Source organism: Chiloscyllium plagiosum, chromosome 42 (genome assembly GCF_004010195.1).
Source record: "Chiloscyllium plagiosum isolate BGI_BamShark_2017 chromosome 42, ASM401019v2, whole genome shotgun sequence".
In the NCBI taxonomy this organism is placed as follows: Eukaryota; Metazoa; Chordata; class Chondrichthyes; order Orectolobiformes; family Hemiscylliidae; genus Chiloscyllium; species Chiloscyllium plagiosum.
The window spans coordinates 5,472,522-5,494,334 of NC_057751.1; the positions used below are offsets into that span (position 1 = coordinate 5,472,522).

The following is a 21,813-nucleotide window of genomic DNA, read 5'->3' on the forward strand; positions in this document are numbered from 1 at the left end:
TGAATAATCTCTGGTTGCCTTGTCTAATGTGATGGTGACCTGTTTGAAGACTTGGATAAATGCCAGCAGCAAGGACATGCCACTGATAAGAGAATAATTCCTCTCTTCATTTTCTGTCTTCACTTTTTGAAAATGGTAGGTCATCAAAGACTTGCCTGTCACCCTGAGGAAGTTTGCTGTTAGGCCAGGCCTCTCACATCAGTTGACCTTCTTCAGTTAAGATTGTCTCTCAAACTCACATAACTACCTTGGAACTCAAAAGCAATGCTGTACAACACTGTGCCCCAAATGAAACAGCAGTACTTATAACAGAAGTCTTGATGACAATTGGCAAAGGACGAGACATGAGGAAAAATGCTGTTCAGCAGCAAGCAGTCAAACTCTGAACTGCATTGAAAGCAGATCCATTTGTGTTTTTCAAAAAGGGAATTGGAGAGTCAAATGAAAAACAAAACAAAATATATACAGCCACAGTGAAGTATGAGGAGAGTGGGATTGGAATTCCTCTTGAACAGAGCCACACCGGGTATGATGGGGGCTTATTGACCTTGCCTAAATGGCAACAATTCTGAGCTTCCTTTTTTGTCCCTGATTAAAAAATAGTGCTCTCTCTGAATTTCATTTACGAGACACTGCTGTGACTGGATACTGAGATGTGGGTCATAAATGCTCACTAAATGTAGGAGCAGAAGTAGGCCATTCAGCCCCTCAAATTAGCTCCACCCTTCAATGAGATCATGGGTGGTCTGATAAAGCACAACTCCACTTATCCTGCCTTTTTCCCATAACCCTTGATTCCTTTACAGATTTAAAACCTGTCTGCCTCAGGCTTGAAGATACTTGATGACCCAGCCTTGACAGCTCTCTGCTTTAAAAAATTTCATGGATTCACTACCCTCCGAGTAAAAAAATCCTTCCTCATCTCTGTCTTAAATGGAAGACCCCTTCATCTGAGATGATGCTTTCTACATCCGTAAAAACAAACAACCTCTCTGCATTGATCCTGTCAAACCTTTTAAGTATCTTGTATGTTTCAAATCAACAATGATGACGGGCCCAACTGAATCAACCTCTCCTCATAGGAAAATCCCACTACACCCAAAGTCAATATCGAATCCTCAAACTTCCCAACTTTAGGCAAACAAAGTCTCGCAAATTCTACAAGGGGTGGCAGGTCAAACAGCAATTATCCTCATCCATCTTGCAAGTATATAACATGCCAGGTGTTTGCTCACAACCAGGATGTAGTATGACATGTATTGAAATCAAGGAGGAGCCCAAAGAAGCAAATAAAGCTCTTTAAACGAAAATAAGGATGCGTCACGTACAAAGGGCAAAGGTGGCCTCTGAATTAGGCCACAGAATGTCTTAAGGAGAATTACTCAAAAGGATTCTGGAACATGATGAAGACTATAGCTTGTAAATGTCAGTACAATTCCTGTACCTGAACGGTATAGCACAGGGATGTGGTCAGTGGATAATCTGTGCTCACTTCGCACACCTATCAGTAGAGGGCCTCCCCTCCTGAAAAAGAAAAGAAACAGATGAACAATTACTGATGACAAAACGACATAGAACATAAGAACAGGAGTAGGCTATTCATCCACTGCACCTTTGGGGTGGGTGCAGTGGAGCAGGGGGAGAAGCAAATAAGAAAGTTAGTAACCCAGTGATTTCAGATGAGGACTGCACCACAGCAGTGAAATGCAGTGATTGTCCTCGAGTCTGAAAGAGTAAGTGTCTTGGCTACAGCCATGGGAGGACAAACATTACAATCCAACAAAAGCCACAACAATAACAGTGTACACAACTGGAGCATGCCTCAATATGAACGAATTGCATCCTATATATATCGAAATACAGAGTGTATCAATTCATGTGCACATAAATACTGGAACCAGCACCACTTTGCATGGCTAACAAACAAGACTGCAGAAACATGTAGCATTTCCAGTCTTCATGGTGCACTATTTTGATTAAAAGTGGCATGTAAACTGAATTCAAACCAAACAGAGATGCATCAAATGGCACCAATTCAGCAAAATGGGCTCTTGAAGTTCTCAATGAACGTATGTGGGCTTCAAATAGTTTCAGCACATTTAAATGAATCCTGTTAACTTTGAATTAAATGCAGAGCAAGTTTACTTGAATGATAGAACGCTTTAATTGGAATCTTAACGTTGACTGTTGACCCTGAAGAAAACTGAGCACAAAGTTCAGTTAAACAAAGACTCTTTCATGGTTATCCTGGCTAATTAAGTACAGATGTATTTCTGTAACTCTAATGGGAACAATAACTTAAATAAAAAATGGCGATTAGTTAGAATGCCTCAAGTAATGCTTTAGAATATAACGAGTACAGGGGTTTAAACAGTGACATTTGTTCTTAAGATAATGGAACTAAACAATAAAGGGGTCAGAAGATGACAAGCCCGAGGCAATGTGCAGAAAAAAGACTGATAAAAAGCAGTTGCTATGACTCTCGCAGGTTTGTTACAGTATCCATTATTTCAAAACTAAACCAAGCCTCTCACCATCTCACATGATTGTTCGGAAATCTCAGCATTTCATTTTTACTGCCAATCAGATCAGCAGTTCAAGCCTCAGGGAGGGCAAGAGAGGTCACATTCTCTCAATGAAACACATGAGCTGCACAAGGGATGAAAAGTCAGTAATGAGGCTAAGCTGTCTGCCTCTCATTTGATAATTTCCATTCTCAACACTGGACCCACAAGTAAGATTTAACGCAAATACAAAAACAGTTTTATGTCGTTTATGTAAGAGCTTTGACCTGTTCAGAGACTAATGAGACTAATAAACCAACTGTCAATGCATTATTTCAGAAACCAAACTGTAACTTTTTAGAGACTGACTTTTGAAGAGTTATCAAAGCTGGTATTACCCAACAGAAGACTACAGTATAAATCGGAATAAGCTAGTAGACACAGAAATTAGAAGATAATGCCTCAACAACTAACAAAAATGCTTCCTTCTCTCTGAAACTCACAACCACGACCATCTGGGAAGACAAGGACAGCAGGTAGCCACTCACCAACCTGACTTGGAAATTTAACAATATTCCTTCAGTATCACTGGGTCAAGGTCCTGGAATTCTCTCCCTCAGGGTATTTTGGGTACACCTACACCATGCAGTTCAAGAAGGCAACTCAAAACCGCCCTCTCAAGGGGCAACTAAGGATGAATAACAAAAGCCAGCCCAGCCAGTACTGCCCACTTTCCCTGAATAAATAAAACACCTCATTATACCAGAACCTGAACATTTTGAAGTCCACACACATGTCAACAGGTTGTTAATCTAGAATAACCGCTATGCTCCTACTCATTTGTTTACTTATTATTATGTCTTGTATCAACTGAAAACCAAAAAGGACAATGAACTGAAATTGCACTGAAATTCTGTACACTCACATTAAAGAATTAAAGAGCAAGTGTTTGATCACTACTAATCCACTTGCTACACAGAGGAATTGTCATGATAATCATGTTTGGTACTAACTATTAATGCAAAGCTCCATGAAGCGGACTCAAACTCGTGACATGTTCTGCTTCTGAAACCAAGCTATTTTCTCTTGTTTGTGATAAATCACACTGATCGGTCACCTGAGCTTGAAATTAGGCAATTGCTGTGACATTTCATCCTTTGGTTATTTGAGTGAGCCAACTATTGATGTAGGCCACAGCTGCTTCAAGCCTATTCCCTTGATATCTTCCACTGATTGTTGCTTTCTCTGCTGCATTTACAACTGAGCAGATGTTGAACTCGTTTTGCACCTCACTGGTTCCCAATGGTCATTCTATAACAACATCATCACCTTCGTAATTTGACTCAGGTCTTTTTAAGACAACAAGGGCCACGTTATCTAGTGCAATAAAACTAGTGACATGAACATAAATGCCAGCCCAGTTGCTTACAAGACGAATTATAAACTAAAATACATAAAGTGTGCTCCTCGATCTATAAAGTCACACATCTGATTATTGCTCGTGATTGCAAACGGACTGGGAGACCTGCATAAAAGCAAGATCCTGAAATTAAAGCAGAAATTGCTGGAGAAACTTGGCACTGTGGAGAGAGAAAGAAAATGAACATTATGAGTCCGGTGTGACCCTTCTTTCGAAGACTTTGGGAGACTTCTTCCATTTCTCCAAACCTCTCCAAAAGTAAGGTTAAAAAAAATTCTTCTGTTGCTTTCTTAGAATTTTTTTTCGCAACAACGCAAGGGATTCATTTTCACTTTGCCTCTTGCTCCGAAGTTTTTGTGGACTGCGGCATCCTCAAATGCCCACCGAGAAACAGTGGTCCACAGCTTTGTCATTTCAGGAGGAATGGCAAAGCTGCTGGGATTTACTGGTGACCGATCAATTTCATCTTACCAGCCAAACATACATCAATGCTTTCCATTCAGTGAAGAAGCTGCATCCAACTCTCAGTGCCTTCTGCTTCATGCCCCAGGAGTTAGAATTATAAACATGTAACATGCAGAAACTTAGTTGTCCCATGAGGATGGAGAGAAAAATACATCATGGACACAATGTCCTTATCTACATACCTAGTGCAAACTGCTTCACCTGGATAATGGATACTCTTCAAGACCAGAGCAAAAGCACCTTCCTGGGTTTAAAAACAGAAGTATATCAGTGTTAGAGCAAGCATCACATCAAACTCATTCAAAACCAGAAACAGCAACTGCCTAATATTGTACAGCCCTGCACTTTTCCTCTTTGCTCTTCCAAATTGACAAAACATTCCACTCAAAGGGCGAAACCCAAATGATGACACCCTTTCCGGCGGTTAACTGGGTTCAGCAGGTGGTTTCGGGTGGTGCTGCATATTAAATAAAATAAAACACAAAGTATGCTTTGTACTCATTGCCTGACAGACAAGGCAGCACCCAAGTACACAGGGGACACTGGAAACCTCTCTGAACAGGTCATGGCAGTGTCTCAATCGAGGGATTCCAAACTTATTACAAACCTCCCAAGGGAATTTCAAATAGCTCACAAAGATCAGATGAATTCCAAGCACTAAGTCACAGACCATGCATTCAAATGATTGCTACTTCAAACTTGCAATAAACGAAAACAAAGAATTTAATTCAGCCGATGATTTTCTTTCCCCAGCAGCGCAAGTTGGCTACTTTCATGCCAAGGTTTCCGGACACCGTGTGAACTTTATGCCACAAGACAAAAGGATACAGCAATCACAACACTAATAAACCAAAGTGACAGAGGGGAATATTCTATCAGGTGAAATAGCCTGCAACTATTGTTGATTCCATTTTAAAACAAAGGAGAAGGACTCACTACTTTGCATAGGATTAAAAACCAACTGATGAACATCTCATAGACTTTACGTACACACAGATAGTGTTTGCATGATAAGTTTAAGGCATAGCAGAGAAATTCACATGGGCGCTAAAACACCTGCAACGCTAGCCTTTTCATGGCTTTCAAAATATAAAGTTCAATTAGTGTTTTTCAGCCTGTTCAAGGAGCAGGACAATCAGTGCTCATGTTATCTTGCCTTGCAGCTGCAACAATTTCAAGAGCTCCCTGGTCACACCATACTGAAGAGCTTGAAGCAATACAGCTGCATTACAGTCACAAGTGAAGTCAAAAATATTGATTATCATGAGTGCTGTTCAATGAGATGATTGCACCCTTTGAACAAGAAGCAAACCAAAAGATCAAGCTGCAAGCCATGACTTTGTTCAACAGTTGGAAAGGAGCAGGTTGCCTTATTCAACCTCAGGATGTCATGAATTAATTTTGTCTGCTATTTTGTCACAAAGCAGAGCTGTGACTTAAGCACTGCAACATTTCTTAGACATCACTGAGAGGAACAACTAATTGGCTATTTTTGATTCAAGGATGTCAGAATTTCATTCATGTATCCTGTGATCTTGTGCAGGAATAATTCCTTCAAAACACTGCACTTGGAAGGAGGTAGTTTGCCACTGATGTTAAATTTAAATGCAAACCGAGATCATATCCCTGTCTCTGGAATGGCGCAAGCACTCTCAATCTTCTGCTTCAGAGATGATACTTGGACTCATACTGAGCAAAGTTGAGATGGGGTAATGTACATTATGACAAACGTGAAACTTTCATTTCCCAATTAAAAAATTCAGGGTAAAATATTACCAGTTGCTGAATGACCCTCTCCACCAGGGTGGCAAAGCTGATGTCGTCACTCTCACGATTATCATACATGTATTTGACCAGTTTCGCAATGGATTCTGTGTCAGTGTCGGATTCAAATTCGTAACCTTTACTTTCCTGTAAGAAAGACAGAGCTCTCTGAAGAGAAGCTGACACAGGCTCATCAACAACAATTCAGGTCTTGCCGTCAATACAGACTGTGCATTATGTATGGGCATTATGCCTGTGCTGGCTCCTGAACAGGAGTTACATTTTTAGTCAATAAACACAGCATAAAGGACAGGGTGGTGGTGTAGAAGATCGACATATCATATTAGAAGGCCAATTAGCATCGGGTAATGTCCTCTGCTGACTTCCAAACGTGGGCTCTGTTGGGCCAATCTACAATGCATGTTCAGGGTCATGTTGCTTCCAGGATGTTGTGATAGGTCCTCGGGAAGGTCACCCATTAAATCAACAGAAAGGCTGACCGTGATTTGTCAAGTTCATCATGTCGGATGTGGAACCATTCAGACTCTCTGCAGGGAAAAAGCTGGTGTGTTATGTAGCAAGTGACACCTATGGCAATGACAGCCAGTTAGCATTGTTTGCCCATTACAAGCAGGTACCTTGCATCATAGCCAGGGGCTGGAATTATTTTATTCCTGTTTGTTCTTGGGATGTGAGCTTTACTGTGAATTTGTTGTACCTGAGTAGGCAGCAGTGAGCTGACACTAACATTGCCATGTTAGAATGCAGTTAAGCATTTACCACATTGCTGTGATTCTTGGGTCATATGTCAGTAGGATTGGGCAAGGATTGCTAATTCCCTCCCTTGAAATTATGAGTCAAGCAGATGAGTTTTTAAAAATATGGCAATTCAATGACTGTTAATAAGCCCAGCATTTAATTCTAGATCTGTTAATTAATTCAATTTTTCATAGCTGCAGTGTGGCATGTGAACTCATGTCGCAGGACTATTTGTCCAGCCCTTTTGGTAACAGTCCCCTCAATGCTTCTATTTTCTCTTTCAGGCCATAAATGCAACAAAAGCATGACAGTCATTCTTTTTACACATACGCACCAGGAATTTCTTCAGGTCCTTGTAGTTTGTAATGATGCCATTGTGGATGACAACAAACTCTGAAAGAAAGAATATAGGTATCACACAATCACAGCTTTTTCTGTGAACTTCATTATTTCAACAAATGCAGAGAAAAACTAGGTACTGATGGTTTATGGTGTAAGATGGGAAGGCGCTTCCTGGAACCTATAGTTCAGGACACAGGGACTCAGCACTAAGAGAACTTTGAAATAATTATGACGAGGCAACATGAGTTACATTGAGAACTGCAGTACTCAATAGGGAACATCTATGAATCTATTTGATATGGAATCAGGGCAGGACTTAGATACTTAATGTTAAGGTTCTGGGGAATGTTGCTGAACAAGGAGAACTTGGAGTGCACATTCATAGTTCCTCGAAGGTGGAGTCACAGGTTGCTAGGATAGTGAAGGAGACATTTGGACACTTGACTTTATTGGTCAGAGCAGTGAGTACAGGAGTTGGGAGGTCATGTTGCAGCTGTCCTGGACAGTGGTTAGGCAACTTTTGGAATACTGCATACAGTCCTGGTCTCCCTCCTTCAGGAAGGGTGTTGTGAAACATGAAAGGTTCAGAAAAGATTTACAAGGATGTTGCCAGGAGGGTTTGAGTTATAGGGAGAAGCTGGATAGGTTGGGCCTGCACTACCTGGGGCATTGGAGGCTCAAGGGTGACATTCTAGAGGTTTATAAAATCATCAGGGGCATAGATAGGATAATTACAGATGGCCTTTTCCCCAGGGTGGGGGAGTCCAGAACCAGAGGATATAGGTTTAGGGTGAGAGGGGCAAAATTTAAAAGGGACTTAGGGGGCAACGTTTTCACACAGAGGGTGGTGTGTGCATGGAAAGAGCCACCAGAGGAAGTGGTGGAAGCTGGGACAATTACAACATTTAAAAGACATCTGGATCAGTGTAGGAATAAGTAGGGTTTAGGGGGATATGGACCAAGTGCTGGCAAATGGGACTAGATTAACTTAGGATATCTGGTCAGTATGGACGATTGGACCAAAGGGTCTGTTTCTGTGCTGTACACCTCTATGACTATGGCTCTATGACGCACAGAAAACACTGAACAGAGTTCAATTCGAGAGAAAGCCATCTGAAATTTAAGTGGAAGGAATTGAAGAAAATTTACTGCCCGAGTTTGCAGGTTGGTGAGGTAGAAGCTGAGATACAGCACAAATTTTGGTCTAAAAACTGAAAGAACTGCAGACAGTGGAAACCAAAACCAGAAATTGTTGGAAAGGCTCAGTTGGTCTGGCAGCATCTGTGGAGGGAAATTGGTGTGAACAATTCAGGCTCAGTGACCCTTTCTCTGCAGATGCTGCCAGACCTGCTGAGCCTTTCAAGAGATTTGAATCTGTCCTCCAAAGGGAAGGATGAGAGTAGTAATGGCTCACTAGGATCTATACTATACCATGGTTTCAACTGTTCACTGTGCTAGTTATAGAGTCATAGAGATGTACAGCACCGAAATAGATTCTTCAGTCCAACTCATCCATACTGAACAGATATCCTACATTAATCTAGTTCCATTTGCTAGCATTTGGCCCATATCCTTTTAAACCCTTCTTGTTCATATACCCATCCAGATGCCTTTTAAATGTTGGAATTGTACCAGCCTCCACCACTTCCTCTGGCAGTTCATTCCATACACACACCACCCTCTGCGTGAAAAACTTGCCCCTTAGGCCTCTTTTATATCTTTCCCCTTTCACCCTAAACCTATGTCCTCTAGTTCTGGACTGCCCCACCCCAGGAAAAAGACCTTGTCCATTTACCCGATCCATGCACCTCATGACTCTCTAAACCTCTATCAGGTCACACCTCAGCCTCTGATGCTCCAGGGAAAACAGCCCAAGCCAATTCCTTTGGCTCAACCCCTCTAGCCCTGGCACCATTCTTGAAAATTATTTTCTGAACCCTTGCAGGTTTCACAACATCCTTCCAATAGGAGGGAGACCAGAAATGCACATAATATTTCAAAGGTGGCCTAAATAATAACCTGTACGGCTGCAACATGACCTCCCAACTCCTATACTCAATGCTCTGTTCAATAAAGGAAACCATACCAAATGCCTTCTTCACTGTCCTATCTACCTGTGACTCCACTTTCAAGGAACTATGAACCTACACTCCAAGGTCTCTTTGTTCAGCAACACCCCCTTGGACCTTAATATCAAGGTCATACCATTGAATGCAATTATATCCCGTCTATAATGAGGCAACCAGAACTATACAAAGGACTCAAATTGTGACCTAACGCATGATTTATAACCTCCCTGCTGTTATATGCTGTGTTTCAGTTAATAAAGGAAAAGATTCTATGTACCACCTTAGCAAATACACTGAACAGTCCTTCTACCTTGTGGGATATGTGGAAATTCACTCCATGATCCCACATGTCCTCTACGTCTCTCTGCATTCTCCCATTCACTGTGTATTCCTTTGCCAGTTTGACCTTCCTCAAATGCATCACCTCACATTTCTCCAGGATGAATTTGCTGCTGTCCTGCTCTCCTGAGCAGTCTATTGATACATTGCTGCAGTCTCCAACTCTCCTCCTCACAATCAACCACATGGACAACTTAATATCATCTGCAATCTTCTTGATCATGCTCCTTCTGTTTGTGTCCAATCTGTCAATGTGTCTAAGAAAAAGCAGAGAACGTAGTACTACGCCCTGTGACCTTCCACCGAAAACAGCCTTCCAACTGGCAACACCTGCCAACAATTACTCTTTGCTTATTGCCACTGAGACAATTTGGTTCCCAGCTACAGTTCACCAGGATCCCATGGGGTTTTTGTTTTAAGCTTGTCTGCCATGGGGGGATCTGCTCAAAATCTGCACAACTACTTGAACTGAATCACCCTTATCAATCCTGTTATTTCTTCAAACAATATTCAATCAAAGCAGTCATACATAAGCATCCTTAAAAAGATCTTTGCTAATTGGTTAATCTATGTGTATCTGTCTGAGAGACAGAAGTGGTTCCAATAATTTGCATATTCCAAGGTTAAACCAAATGACCTGTCTTTATTTAGTTTCATCTCTTGCTCCCTTTTTTAATCCTTTAGACAGCACACCAGTGCCAAGTGAGGACGGGAAAATGATGGTGATATGTTGTGCTGCTTTCTCCCTGGCTTATTCTAACAGTCTGGCCCTGGTGCTAACTATGTGCATTTCCAATGATACTAGCACTACAACTGAGGGTACGATAATGATACTTCCTCTCCCTCATCGGTTATCATGTTCAATAATTTGCACTCCTCTGCCTCAGAGACGATGTCTGCATTGCTCCCTGATTTGTGAAGTGCATTCATTAATGACAAAGTTGGTAGCAAAATGGTACCGTCACTGATAATCTCGAGACCCAGGATGGTGCTTTGAGGGCAGCATTACAAATCACATTACAGGAGCTGGTGGAATTTTAATTTAGACCCTCACAAAATCTGGAATACAAAGTCAACCTCAGGAACGATAACCATGACGATCATCATCAATTGTCAAAAAAAACCACCTGGTTCACTCACGGCCTTCAGGGAAGGAAAGCTGATGTCCTGACTCAGTCTGGCTGACATGAGACTCCAGGCCAACAGTAATGTTGCTGACTCTTAACTGCCCTCTGAAATGGTTCAACAAGCCACTCAGTTCAAGGGCATTTAGGGATGGGCAACTATTTCTGCCCTTATCAACAGCACAGTAAAAACTGAACAACCATATCAACAGCTTCCGCCTGCCGGTTGGTTTGAGTTTGTTATGGATTCTGTCCTTTATTTAGATATTCCCTTATTGTATTGACGAAATATCCATGAGTTCACCATGATGTTGTTTGCCAATATTCTTACATATCCTCTCCCTGCTTTGGTAATTTTCATTTTGACTTCACCCTCCACTTCTAACACTCATCTCGAACTTTCAGTAATTCTCAATGTCTGATGGAAAATTTCCTTTACTGTCTTATTTTAACCTGTCAGCTGACTCAAGACTTGGCCAAACCACTTTTTTTGGCTTGGTGACAGAATATTTATTCTGAACGTGTTGAATCTCCTCTTTGAATGTCTCCCACTGCCCCACACAGCTTACTTTCAAACAGCTGTTTACAGTCCACTTCTACAAAAATGCTCCTCACATTAATAAAATTGCCCTTACCCCATTTAAGACCTCTAACTCCTCTTCTCTCTCTATCCCTGTACATAATTATGCTAAAATTAAAATAAACTGAATTATGATCACTACGAATAAAATGCTCCCCAGTGCCACTCTTTCAACCCACACTGCTTCACGGTCTAAAATAAAGGAAAAACAAGTGTGACCTCTCAAGCTGGATTGCTACATACCTTCTTCTCTCACAAAGATGCAGAAACATAACAAGGGTTACCTTGAAAGACACAGCAGAAAAATCATGACTTCCCACTTTACCAACACTATCACACTAACAGGTCACAGTCAAGACTACTTAACAATTCAGATAAAACAAAACATACCATTGTTCTTGTCAGATCGTTGTGGATGACTGTTGACCGAACTTGGGACACCATGAGTTGCCCAACGTGTGTGCGCAATGCCAAGATGCACTTCGAAATCAATGTCAAAATCAATGGATTCTTGCTCTGCAAAAGATGAAACACTGGCATAGTCAAAACCATTGTGAACTATTTACGGCACAGAGAATCGACTGCGGGTTATCACAACATCTTTGTCAATCACCTTACAGCTACAGCCTCAAAGCTTTGGTTGTGGCAATTGGGAGATATCAAACATGTGACCGGGCATTCAGACAAACAAATTTTAAAAAAACGTGTAATGTTGATTAGTAAGAAACCAGAGAACTGAGGGAAAGTTTAGATACCAGCAAATTACGACTAAATAAAATGAAAATGTTGGAATCTGATAGAATAAAAATTGCAAAAAACATAAAAAGACAGCAAAAGATTCTCCAAGAAAGGACAAAGTAGCAAAAAATGAATGCTAGTTTCTCAAAGGGTGAGAATGGGGAATGAATGATGAGAAACAAGGAAATGGCAGACAGTTTGAACAAGTGAGTCTGCAATCACGGCATAAGAAACAAAAGCACCCAAAAAATGTGCAATACCAGGAGGCAAAAGGGAAAGACAGAGGAATCCCAATGAAAAACATACTTTGAAAACTGATGGGTTGAAAGGCTGATGACCACCCCCGCTTCCCCCAATCTAATGATCTGCACCTCGGGTCTTAAAGGATGTGGCTGCAGATATACTGGATGCATTAGTTCTAGGTATTTTTCAACCTGTTCAAGATGTGTCAATTCGCACCTTTAGAAATATTAGAAAGTCTGTTCAGTTCTCAGCACAGACTTCTAGTTCCAGAAACTGTGCCACTTTCAGACATCAGAATCCAGGCAGAAAATTAGTGGGAATGCTGGATTTGAACCAAGACCTTCTGGTCAAGCTATATGGACCAATTGGTCAAACATACATAATGAGGAAAATGCCAGAATCCATGACGGAGGCAATATTATGGATGTCTCGAACCAAAGACAGAAAGAGCTAGAGAACCTCAGCATGTCTGGCTGCATCTGTGGAGAAAGAAACAGAGTTTCAAATCTGGTATGACTTCTTCTCTGTGTTTCCTTCCAGCTCCACAGCATTTCGCCTTCATTTCTCGATATCCATGACTTGGATGAAGGTATTGAGTATATTGCGAGCAATTTCCTGACTATTCTCAGATAGCAAGTGAGCAAGCTATGAGGAAGACACAAGGGGTCTGAAAAGTGGTATAGATAGGTAAAGTGAATCAACAAAAATTTGACACATCTTGTTCTGTGGAAAAATTTCACTTTTTCTCGTTTGGCACTAAGAATAGAGAGAGACAATATTACTTAGTTGGAGAAAAACTGCAAAGTGCTTTGGTATATGGGGATCAGGGTATCCCAGTTTATGAATCACGAAGAGTTAGCATGCAGGCACAACAAGTAATTGGAAAAACAAAGGAAAACTTGGTCTACAATCCAGGAGGAACCGAAGATACAAGTAGTGAAGTTCTGTTACAGCTTTGTAGGGGAGATGGCACCTGAAGGATCACACGTTTTGATCTGGTCATTTCAGGAGCAAAATACTTGCTTTGAAAACAGTTTCAGACCAGGTTCATTAGCTGATTCCTAGGATGAAACGGTTCTCTTATGAGCAAAAGGTTAAGCAGGATATACTTAGTGATGTTTCAAACAACATTGTTCAAAATGTAAGACTGAGGGTCTTGACAGGACAGATGCTGCCAGGATGCTCCCCTTCCTGATCTGAGATGCAGATGAGGAAGAATTGTCTCAAAGGGTGACAATCGTGGCTACCACTTCCATGGACACCAGTGAAGGATGGGCCATTGAATCTATTCAAGGATAACATGAAAATATATTTGGTTGGCAAGGGCTTGTAGTGACAGACAGGAAAGTGTGGCGTAGGCCAGATTCAGGTCAGCCACAATCTGAATGAATGGTGGAGCAGGCTTGATGGCCAAATGGCCTTCTCTAGTTCCTGTTTCTCAGGAACTGCTGAAGACAACATCTGACCCGAGGGATCCTTGAACATTTCCTTCGAGATTTATTTATTGCTTTGCAAAAGCAGTCGAAGGTGGGTTCAGATTCTAATGCCTCTCAACTTAGCCTTCCCAGGTTGGTGACTGTGTTTTCTGAGCTCAGTTCAGAGAGAGTTTGTGCTTCAATCGATTTTATTACATCATAATGGAAAAATCTCTAATTGCATTAGCTACCGTGGGTATAATGACAGATAAACTTTACCAATGACTCTGCATGGTCTAAATGTTATCTTGATTTGCGTAAGTTGACAACAAATTATGGACAGTGAATATCATTAATGGCAGGCAGGAAGAGAAAAGGTTCCTTGTCAGCTGTGCGATGTAGAGGTTATTGGAACCTATAGCATAATTTTCCATAGCTCCAGAGTACAGCATGTTTATTCAGAGGAACAAGGAATCAAAGCTTTCTGCCTTGTATCCAGCAGGACTGGGGGAACAAGAAACCAAATTTTGAAAGGGAATGTCAATTTATGCAGCATGAGAAAAGGGTGCTGATGTGGGCCATGCCTGGCATGGAGATGCAGGAAGATCTTAGCAGGCTGATTAACCTCAGACAAGGCAATTGAAGTCTTGCATTTCCATGGCATAGTGTCTTTTCAGCCTTGTTTAGCCAAGTATAGGTCAATGTTGCCACTGCTGTAAACAGGACAAGTTTCTGCACAGATTTTGACTTAATCATTTGCTGCAAGAAATTTGCTTGAAAGCTTTCATTTGCATTCCTTCCCATAATTTAAACAGTTGCTTAACGTCCCGATAATTAAAACGAACAGTCTGATCAGTTTAGCAAGACATTTCCTGACTGGTGGGAGAATCACTGCTGTTTTGTTGCAGAGAGATTTATGTGACAAACAGCTCAGTTTTGTACTTAAGAGTGTAAGTTTGGTTCTCAAGCAAATCATCTCAGAAGATGATTGCCTCAATCTCTTAAAGATATCCCTTCTTCTCACTTCTTGCTCTGTCATGGCTGAAAATATTTTGTCTATATCCTGTTCTGGCTTTTGAATGAAATGCTTTGGGGGAAAAAAATCTACCTAAGTTCCTCCCTTAAGCATACTTATTATATAATTTATTTTGATATCTGAACCTCATTCCAATTTGATCTTCTCTAGGATGAGCCACGAGCAGTTGTTTGATACCTGGGGTGTGTATCACTCTTCTGTGTGTCAGAATACCAATTAAATTCACGCAGGGCATTAAACTGGAGAATGATCAGGTCCTTATCTGGCATCCACACACCAATGCTTTCTGCCAAGAGTCACTGTTAATCAGGAAAGAAAGTTGAAGGCTGCGTACTTCCAAAGAGCGGGTTGTACAGGTGCTACTGTGGCTGCAACTAGTTAACTAAGCCAACGTGGTTCATGGTATCACTTTGCTTTGGACAAAAATCAAGAAAGACTTGCATTTATATCCTGCTTTTCATAACAATTGGACATTTCAAAGCTCTTTACAGCCAGTGAAGTACTTCTGAAGTGCAGACACAGTTATACAGCAGGATATAATGCTGTCATGTGTGGGTCAGTACCAGGTTGAGCAGAGCTTTTTTCTGGCAAATAGCAAATGCAGCTTGATACCTTGAAAGCAAATGCAGCTTGATACCTTGTCAAAGGTGTCCTTTGTTTCAGCTTAAGCATCTTTACCTCTCACTTGTCATTTTTTTTCATGTGACAATATGCAGAAGAATGAGCATCAATATTTGCAATTATTGCCTGCCCTTTAATTTCAGGTATTCCAGCGCCACGCTTTTCAACTCTGATTTCCAGCATGTGTAGTCCTCATTTTCTCCTCCTCCTTTAACTTTAAGGTATTGTCGAATTGGTACAATCAAACAGTCTTTTGTCCTTGACTTTGTGTAATGAACGAGAACTGCTTGAAATAACCTCGAAACTGGCCTGGGGACGATGACTGAAGGAGTAGCGCTCTGAAAGCTAGTACTTCCGATAAACCTGTTGGGCTATTATCTAATGTTGTGTGATTTTTAACTGTGTCATTACAAAGAGCAGAGTGGTCCACTTTGGAACAAATGGGAAAACCTCTAATATATGGTGAAGGGCGCCAAGCAAAAGCCATTGATGATTTAATTGTTAAGGCATCACACTTGTTATTCTATGAAATGTTTGGTTAATCTTGTCATTGATGGTGTGACAGCCATGCTTCACTGTGCACCACTATAGTCAGAAACCCTTCTGTCACAGACCAAGCCAAAACTGTTTGAGATTATCAGACACCATCTACACGCTAAAAGACCTACTTTCAATTTCATCCTCCAAGGCTTTGACCTTTCCACTCTTCTTGATCAGATGGATCTGACGTGCATTATTCTCCCAGTTCTTGTCATTTCCACCATCGATTCCAACACCTGGCAAAAGAAAAAAAAAACTTCTCAGAATATGGCAGAGAAACAAACTCAGAAGCAGCTGAAGAACCAAACAAGAAGCAAAAGATGATTTAGGGTTTGAACCATTTGAGGAGACACCCTCCTCCCATCTTTGCCCAGCCTGCATTATTATTGTTCAGGATTTCGCAACTCTGGAAAGCTCTCAGGTTGGTATGAGGATATACTTCTGTCCTCTCTCCCTTTCCACTGTTTCTCAGGTTCCCCTCAAGTATACTTCGGATCAGTCAGACCACCGAGTTGCTCAGATGGTGCAGTAATCAGTTCATTGCAAAAATAAAGTCAATCAAAATGTTTGAATATTTCATCAACTGGAAGGGGGAAAGACAATTGAGAAAACAAAAACGAAAAAGTATTAAAAGTTACAAACATCCACCCTGGAATGCCTTTCCACGGATGTGGAGATTTATCACCCAGGAGTACTCTGATCAGAGGGTTTGCAGACGTGAAATATCTCAGAAGTGAGATAGTAGGCTGAGTTGATCAGAACAACCATGAGGCAGTGCCAGCGTGAACTCAAGTGAGACATGGCAAGCAATAATAACATTTCAAAGCAGCCAATTACTCAGTTTCATAATTATGAAAGGACATGGTCTGGGGTGAACTTAACAACTCCCTCCCTCACAGGACTGAGGATATAATTGTACCACAAAGACTGAAATGGTTTAAGAAGGCAGCTCATCACCATCTCCTCCAAGGCTGACCCAGCTAGCGGGGCCTGATTCTGTTGAATAAAGAAAACAAATTAAGCAAACTAAAATCTGTGCACTTGCCGGCAGAATCATATCCGCGATACTCGAGACGCTGAAGCCCCTTGATGAGAGTTTCCAGAATCTCCCTCCTTGTCCTGGGTACATGGTAATTCAGGTATGCAAAGATTCCTGTCAACATAAACACACATAAGAGAACCTTTCAGTCTCTCATTCTCAATTGGAAAGACAGATTTTTGCCAAGGTGAAAAAACGCACTTTTGAAATCAGAGAGTACAAAAATCAATGCAGCTTAACAACTGAGAGAATAACAATAGTCTGGCATTCACTGGGATCTCAAGATTCTGCTCCAATTTACTCTGTTATCCAAACATTCCATTCTATCAGAAATGTGGCCCCCACCAGCATTTGCCAATTTCCATTAACAACACACTTATACCTAAACCCAAAAACAACTTCAAATGGAACACGAGAAAGTGATGAAAGGCTTCTGTCTGAAACATCAATTCTCCTGCTCCTCAGATGCTGCCTGACCGGCTGTGCTTTTCCAGCACCACTCTTTGTCCCCAAATGGAACAGGACCTGGTTCCTGTACATGCACCCACATCATGCACTGAGTTCTTTGTCGTTTTGGTGCATGTATCAAATGGGAACGAAAGGTTTGCGTGGCCTTGAAATAAATCAAGAGCAAATTGACATCGGATGACCACTTTGCTGAGCGCCTCCATTCTGACCAGAAACTTGACCCCACGCTTCCTCTTGGTTCCCACATTAATTCCCCAATCAGCTCTGACCTCTGCTTCTGCACTTTACCAGTGAAGCTCAACAATGTTCCTTTCATGATCTCTGTGCTTGCTTAATGTCTACTATACCTGCACATTTTGGAGTTCTGCTGCAAGGTCAGAAACCTCTCCCGCTGACTTGCTCAGTATTTACAGAATGGGCCTGTCACCAACAAAGCTGTTCTTATTTCATGTCAAGGCAGAGGAAATGGAGATTGGTTTGTTTCTTAGCTAGCTAATATTCAAGCTGAAAACTCAGTTCAAAAGATGCATATGCTATTTCTTTGCTCATGCTATGATGGCATCACTGCCAAAGTTGCATAGTCATCATTAGACATTTTTTAATTCCAGATTTTTATTGAGATTGAAATGTTACCATTTATCATAGTAGATTTGAATCCATCACAGCAGCCTGGGGTTCTGGATAAATAATCCTGTGACTTTGCCATTCCACCACCATCGTCCCCAAATGGCTGTCAATAGGAAGCTGGACTTCCATGTCTGAATCAAATGATTGAATATCACAAAACGTCGACACACAATGCATCTCTGCTAACAAAAACATTGCAAGGCACTTTGCAAGAAATAACAACTCTTGACAGTGGATGATGAGGGACTGCAGTATATGTACTCATTACAAGCATGAATATCAGAGTCTGGACACCTGAGCTCAACCAAATGAATCTAATCTGGTCCTACCTGACTGATATCCTTTATTTGGAAGGTCACGGAATGGGTTCACAACTCAGTAGATTTAACACAGGGTTTGACAACATCAATGGCAGCAGTAGCACGATTGCTCTAGCTGACACTTCTCTCTACACGTGATGCCATCAACCCCACCATCTCAAAGGATTATTGAGCACAGCATCTCAGGGGAGTTGAACAGGAACTATTGGCTTTTTCAGCAACGTATGGTGCAAGCTCATTTTCTCAAATTCTGCCATAAATCCTGACACCCTCCAGGATCCTTTGGATGCACAACAGCTCCACTGTTCAAAAAGATCACCGCTGATTTGAACACCACCCCAGCTCCACTTTCCTGCCAGCCAACCCAACAACCTGATTCAACCTTAAACATATTTGATGATCCCAGTCTCCACCACCCTCTTGGACAGTACATTTTCTCAGTGGCTCGATGAACTGACTCAATCAGATTGCTTCAACTGTTTGGCCACTGAAAATGTGGATTGTTCCACATGTAGGCAGGTACAAGTGAACAATAAATGCCACTACATGAAGTAAAGATGGAAGCTGAAACGGTCACTTTCTGCAGTGATGTACTGCTTCTGCCAAAAGCAAACAAGGGTTGGTTGAGAGCTCGGAATACCATCTGATACGCTCACAAAGACTCAGCGAGGCTGTTGTAAGTAGGATCACAAAAATCAATATCGAATCTGAGCTCCTCCAGAATATCAGCCAACTCATCTCCTTAACGCTGCACCCTGTACACAATACATCAATGGGTGTATCATTATTGCACTGCACAAGAAGAATTTTTTTTGCAACGTACCTCCTCCGACATGTTGTTCTGACAACACTATGGCTTTAAGAGGTGTATTTTGTCCTTTTTTGGAGTGAAGAAAGGTTGAGACAGAGGTGAAGAGTGGTCTGCTCAAAGCTAATCAAGTATACAGATTGGGTTTTTCTTCTCAGTAGGAACAACAGTAGAAGCTAGATGGGTATGACTCCCACAGAACCAAGATTTTCAGATTCGATTTTCTGTATTTGCTGGGTTTTTGAAGCTGGATATGGGTGATCTAATTCCTTTCTCTGTTACAGCTAAAAGCTGGGGTTCTCTTTGTGCTGCTAGAATTGAATGGGAGACAATCTATTTTGCTGAATTTGGTTCTGCCAACAGTGTGTTTATGGATGTTGCTATCGTGTGACAGTTAATTAGCAGTGGTTATAATTTGTTAAGCATTTCCATGGAGTTACAGTGAAGCCAACTCTTTTATTTTGTCTGCATTTTAAAATAAATAGTTTGTTTTGCTTGAAGTTGAGCCGTTTGACCAATCAAATTGAATCCGGAATGCAACACCTTACAATTACCTTTAAATTAAGAAAACGTGAGGGTCAAGGCTATTTTATGAAATTAGTCTGAGGGGGTTTGGTCTGGTCCATAACATTGTTGAACGTCAGGCATGCTGATATCCTGCTATTAAACTGGCAGATATACTTTGACAAAGAACTCAGGTAACAAGTAAATTCTACACATGACATATCAAACCTGATAATAACTGAACCAAACAAAGGCTGGTTCTCAGTTCTGGAATCATTAAGTATCCAGGAAGTAGGTATGGGAATTACACGCTCTTGGCTATGAAAGGTAGAACACTAAGATATTGGCGTCACACCACTTTGAATCATTTTATACACTTAGACATAGCTCAGGTTTAACATCCTGGGTTGGACTCTCAATCAGAACAATCCAAATTTCAGTAAATTGAAATGTTTCATGGTCTGCCCTGGTTTTTCAGATTGTTATCTTGCGTCCAAGTGTGGTTGTGTTTCCATAACTGGCTCCCAACCTCAGCTCTCAGTGACGCGAGAACAGTGGAGGACGAAAGACACAAATATGACTGGCAACCAGTGCTCCTGAACGGAGTATGTCACATGTGCTTATGTCCACACTTGACTCTCAGGTGAGATGCACTGGGAGACATGGGATGGAAACTGAAGCTCTCAAGAGGGAATGCACCAATTGGACATGGACTCTTCCTTTTATTAATCAAACCTTTGAAGAGACAAGCGGATTCCTGCCTGATGATGGAGGTGCATCTCGGTGCAGAGGTTGGGGGTGACAACACTTTACTCTGAAAAAGCAGGGTGAAAAGAAAAACATTGACACATTTTCAAATGTTACAGTTCACTGATCGACTGAACAGCACATCTGATCAGCCTACACATTCTGAAGGCCAACCCTTTTGCTTTAAGGTTAGTTAAGAGTCTCCAATTCTTCACATAAAATGGTGAAATAAAAATTTTACAATTTTTTTACATTCTCCAACTTCCTCAAAGGATGGATTTATGTATCACTGAGCTAAAATTTGTTGAAGTTTTCAGGTAAAAAAGATAATTTAATCAGTGAAATATAAAGCTGAGCATTTAACACCATCAGACGAAAAATATAATTGTCGCTTCAGGTGTGCATCCTCATCAGAAAATGGAGAAGATTGTCAGGATGGGAATGATTAACAATCATGGGTCACTTTTCAACTCAAGTTAAAACTGCATTTTACCCCTGTTATGTACATCCTCTTCCTGCCAGTATCCCAGCAGTCTCTCTTCGAAGACCAATTAACAAAATTGACAATTTGGCAACCCCTTTGTAGGAGCATTTCAGAAAAGGTGACATTTGATTTCAAATTACATGTTGGTGGCGGACGGCCTGGGGATGGGAATCTTGCTGTGCAAAAAGGCAGTCAGTCAAAAGGCCAGTTTGTCTCTGAATGTACTTCTTATGTCTTCCATCCAAAAGTTTGGGTATCAGTCAGGGGAGGTTAAAGGGTTATGGGGAGCGAACAGGAAAGTAAAGTTGAGACCGTGACAAGATCAGCCAAGCCTTTTCCCTCAGATGACAATGGCTAGCACGAGGAGATATAGCTTTAAATTGAGGGGTGATAGATATAGAACAGATGTCAGAGGTAGTTTCCTTACTCAGAGTAGTAGGGGTGCGGAATGTACTGCCTGCAACAGCAGTTGACTCGCCAAATTTAAGGACATTTAAATGGTCATTGGATAGGCGTATGGACGAGAATGGAATAGTGTAGGTTAGATAGGTTTCAGAATTGTTACACAGGTCACAGCAACATCGAGATCCGAAGGGCCTGCACTGCGCTGTAATGCTCTATGTTCTATGACTGTATTAAATGGTGCAGGTTCAAGAGGACGAATTGCCTTACTTGTGCACCTGGTTCTTAAGAGATCAGGAGTAATTTCTTCACCCATCATGTGTGAGCCTGCTGCAGAAAACAGCTGAGCCTAAAGATTGAATGTTTTCAAGAAGGAGTTTGGCGTAGTTGTTAGGTATTGGGGAGAAAGTGGGAACAGGGTATTGAGTTGGATGATCAGCCATGATCACCTTGAA

At 41.3% G+C, this 21,813-nt stretch overlaps 1 protein-coding gene across 3 annotated transcripts in view; it reads right to left on the minus strand.

Annotated features, from left to right (window-relative positions):
- The window catches only part of gfpt1 (glutamine--fructose-6-phosphate transaminase 1), a 70,979-nt gene that overhangs the window by 40,436 nt on the left and 8,730 nt on the right, over positions 1–21,813 (minus strand). For all 3 annotated transcript variants that reach the window (XM_043681254.1, XM_043681253.1, XM_043681252.1), the window contains exons 2-8: positions 17,005–17,112; positions 16,088–16,195; positions 11,757–11,882; positions 7,247–7,305; positions 6,166–6,300; positions 4,572–4,633; positions 1,445–1,524 (exon numbers count right to left, since the gene is read on the minus strand). In XM_043681254.1, coding sequence (XP_043537189.1) covers positions 1,445–1,524; positions 4,572–4,633; positions 6,166–6,300; positions 7,247–7,305; positions 11,757–11,882; positions 16,088–16,195; positions 17,005–17,112 — 678 coding nt within the window. The remainder of the gene's footprint in view (positions 1–1,444; positions 1,525–4,571; positions 4,634–6,165; positions 6,301–7,246; positions 7,306–11,756; positions 11,883–16,087; positions 16,196–17,004; positions 17,113–21,813) is intronic.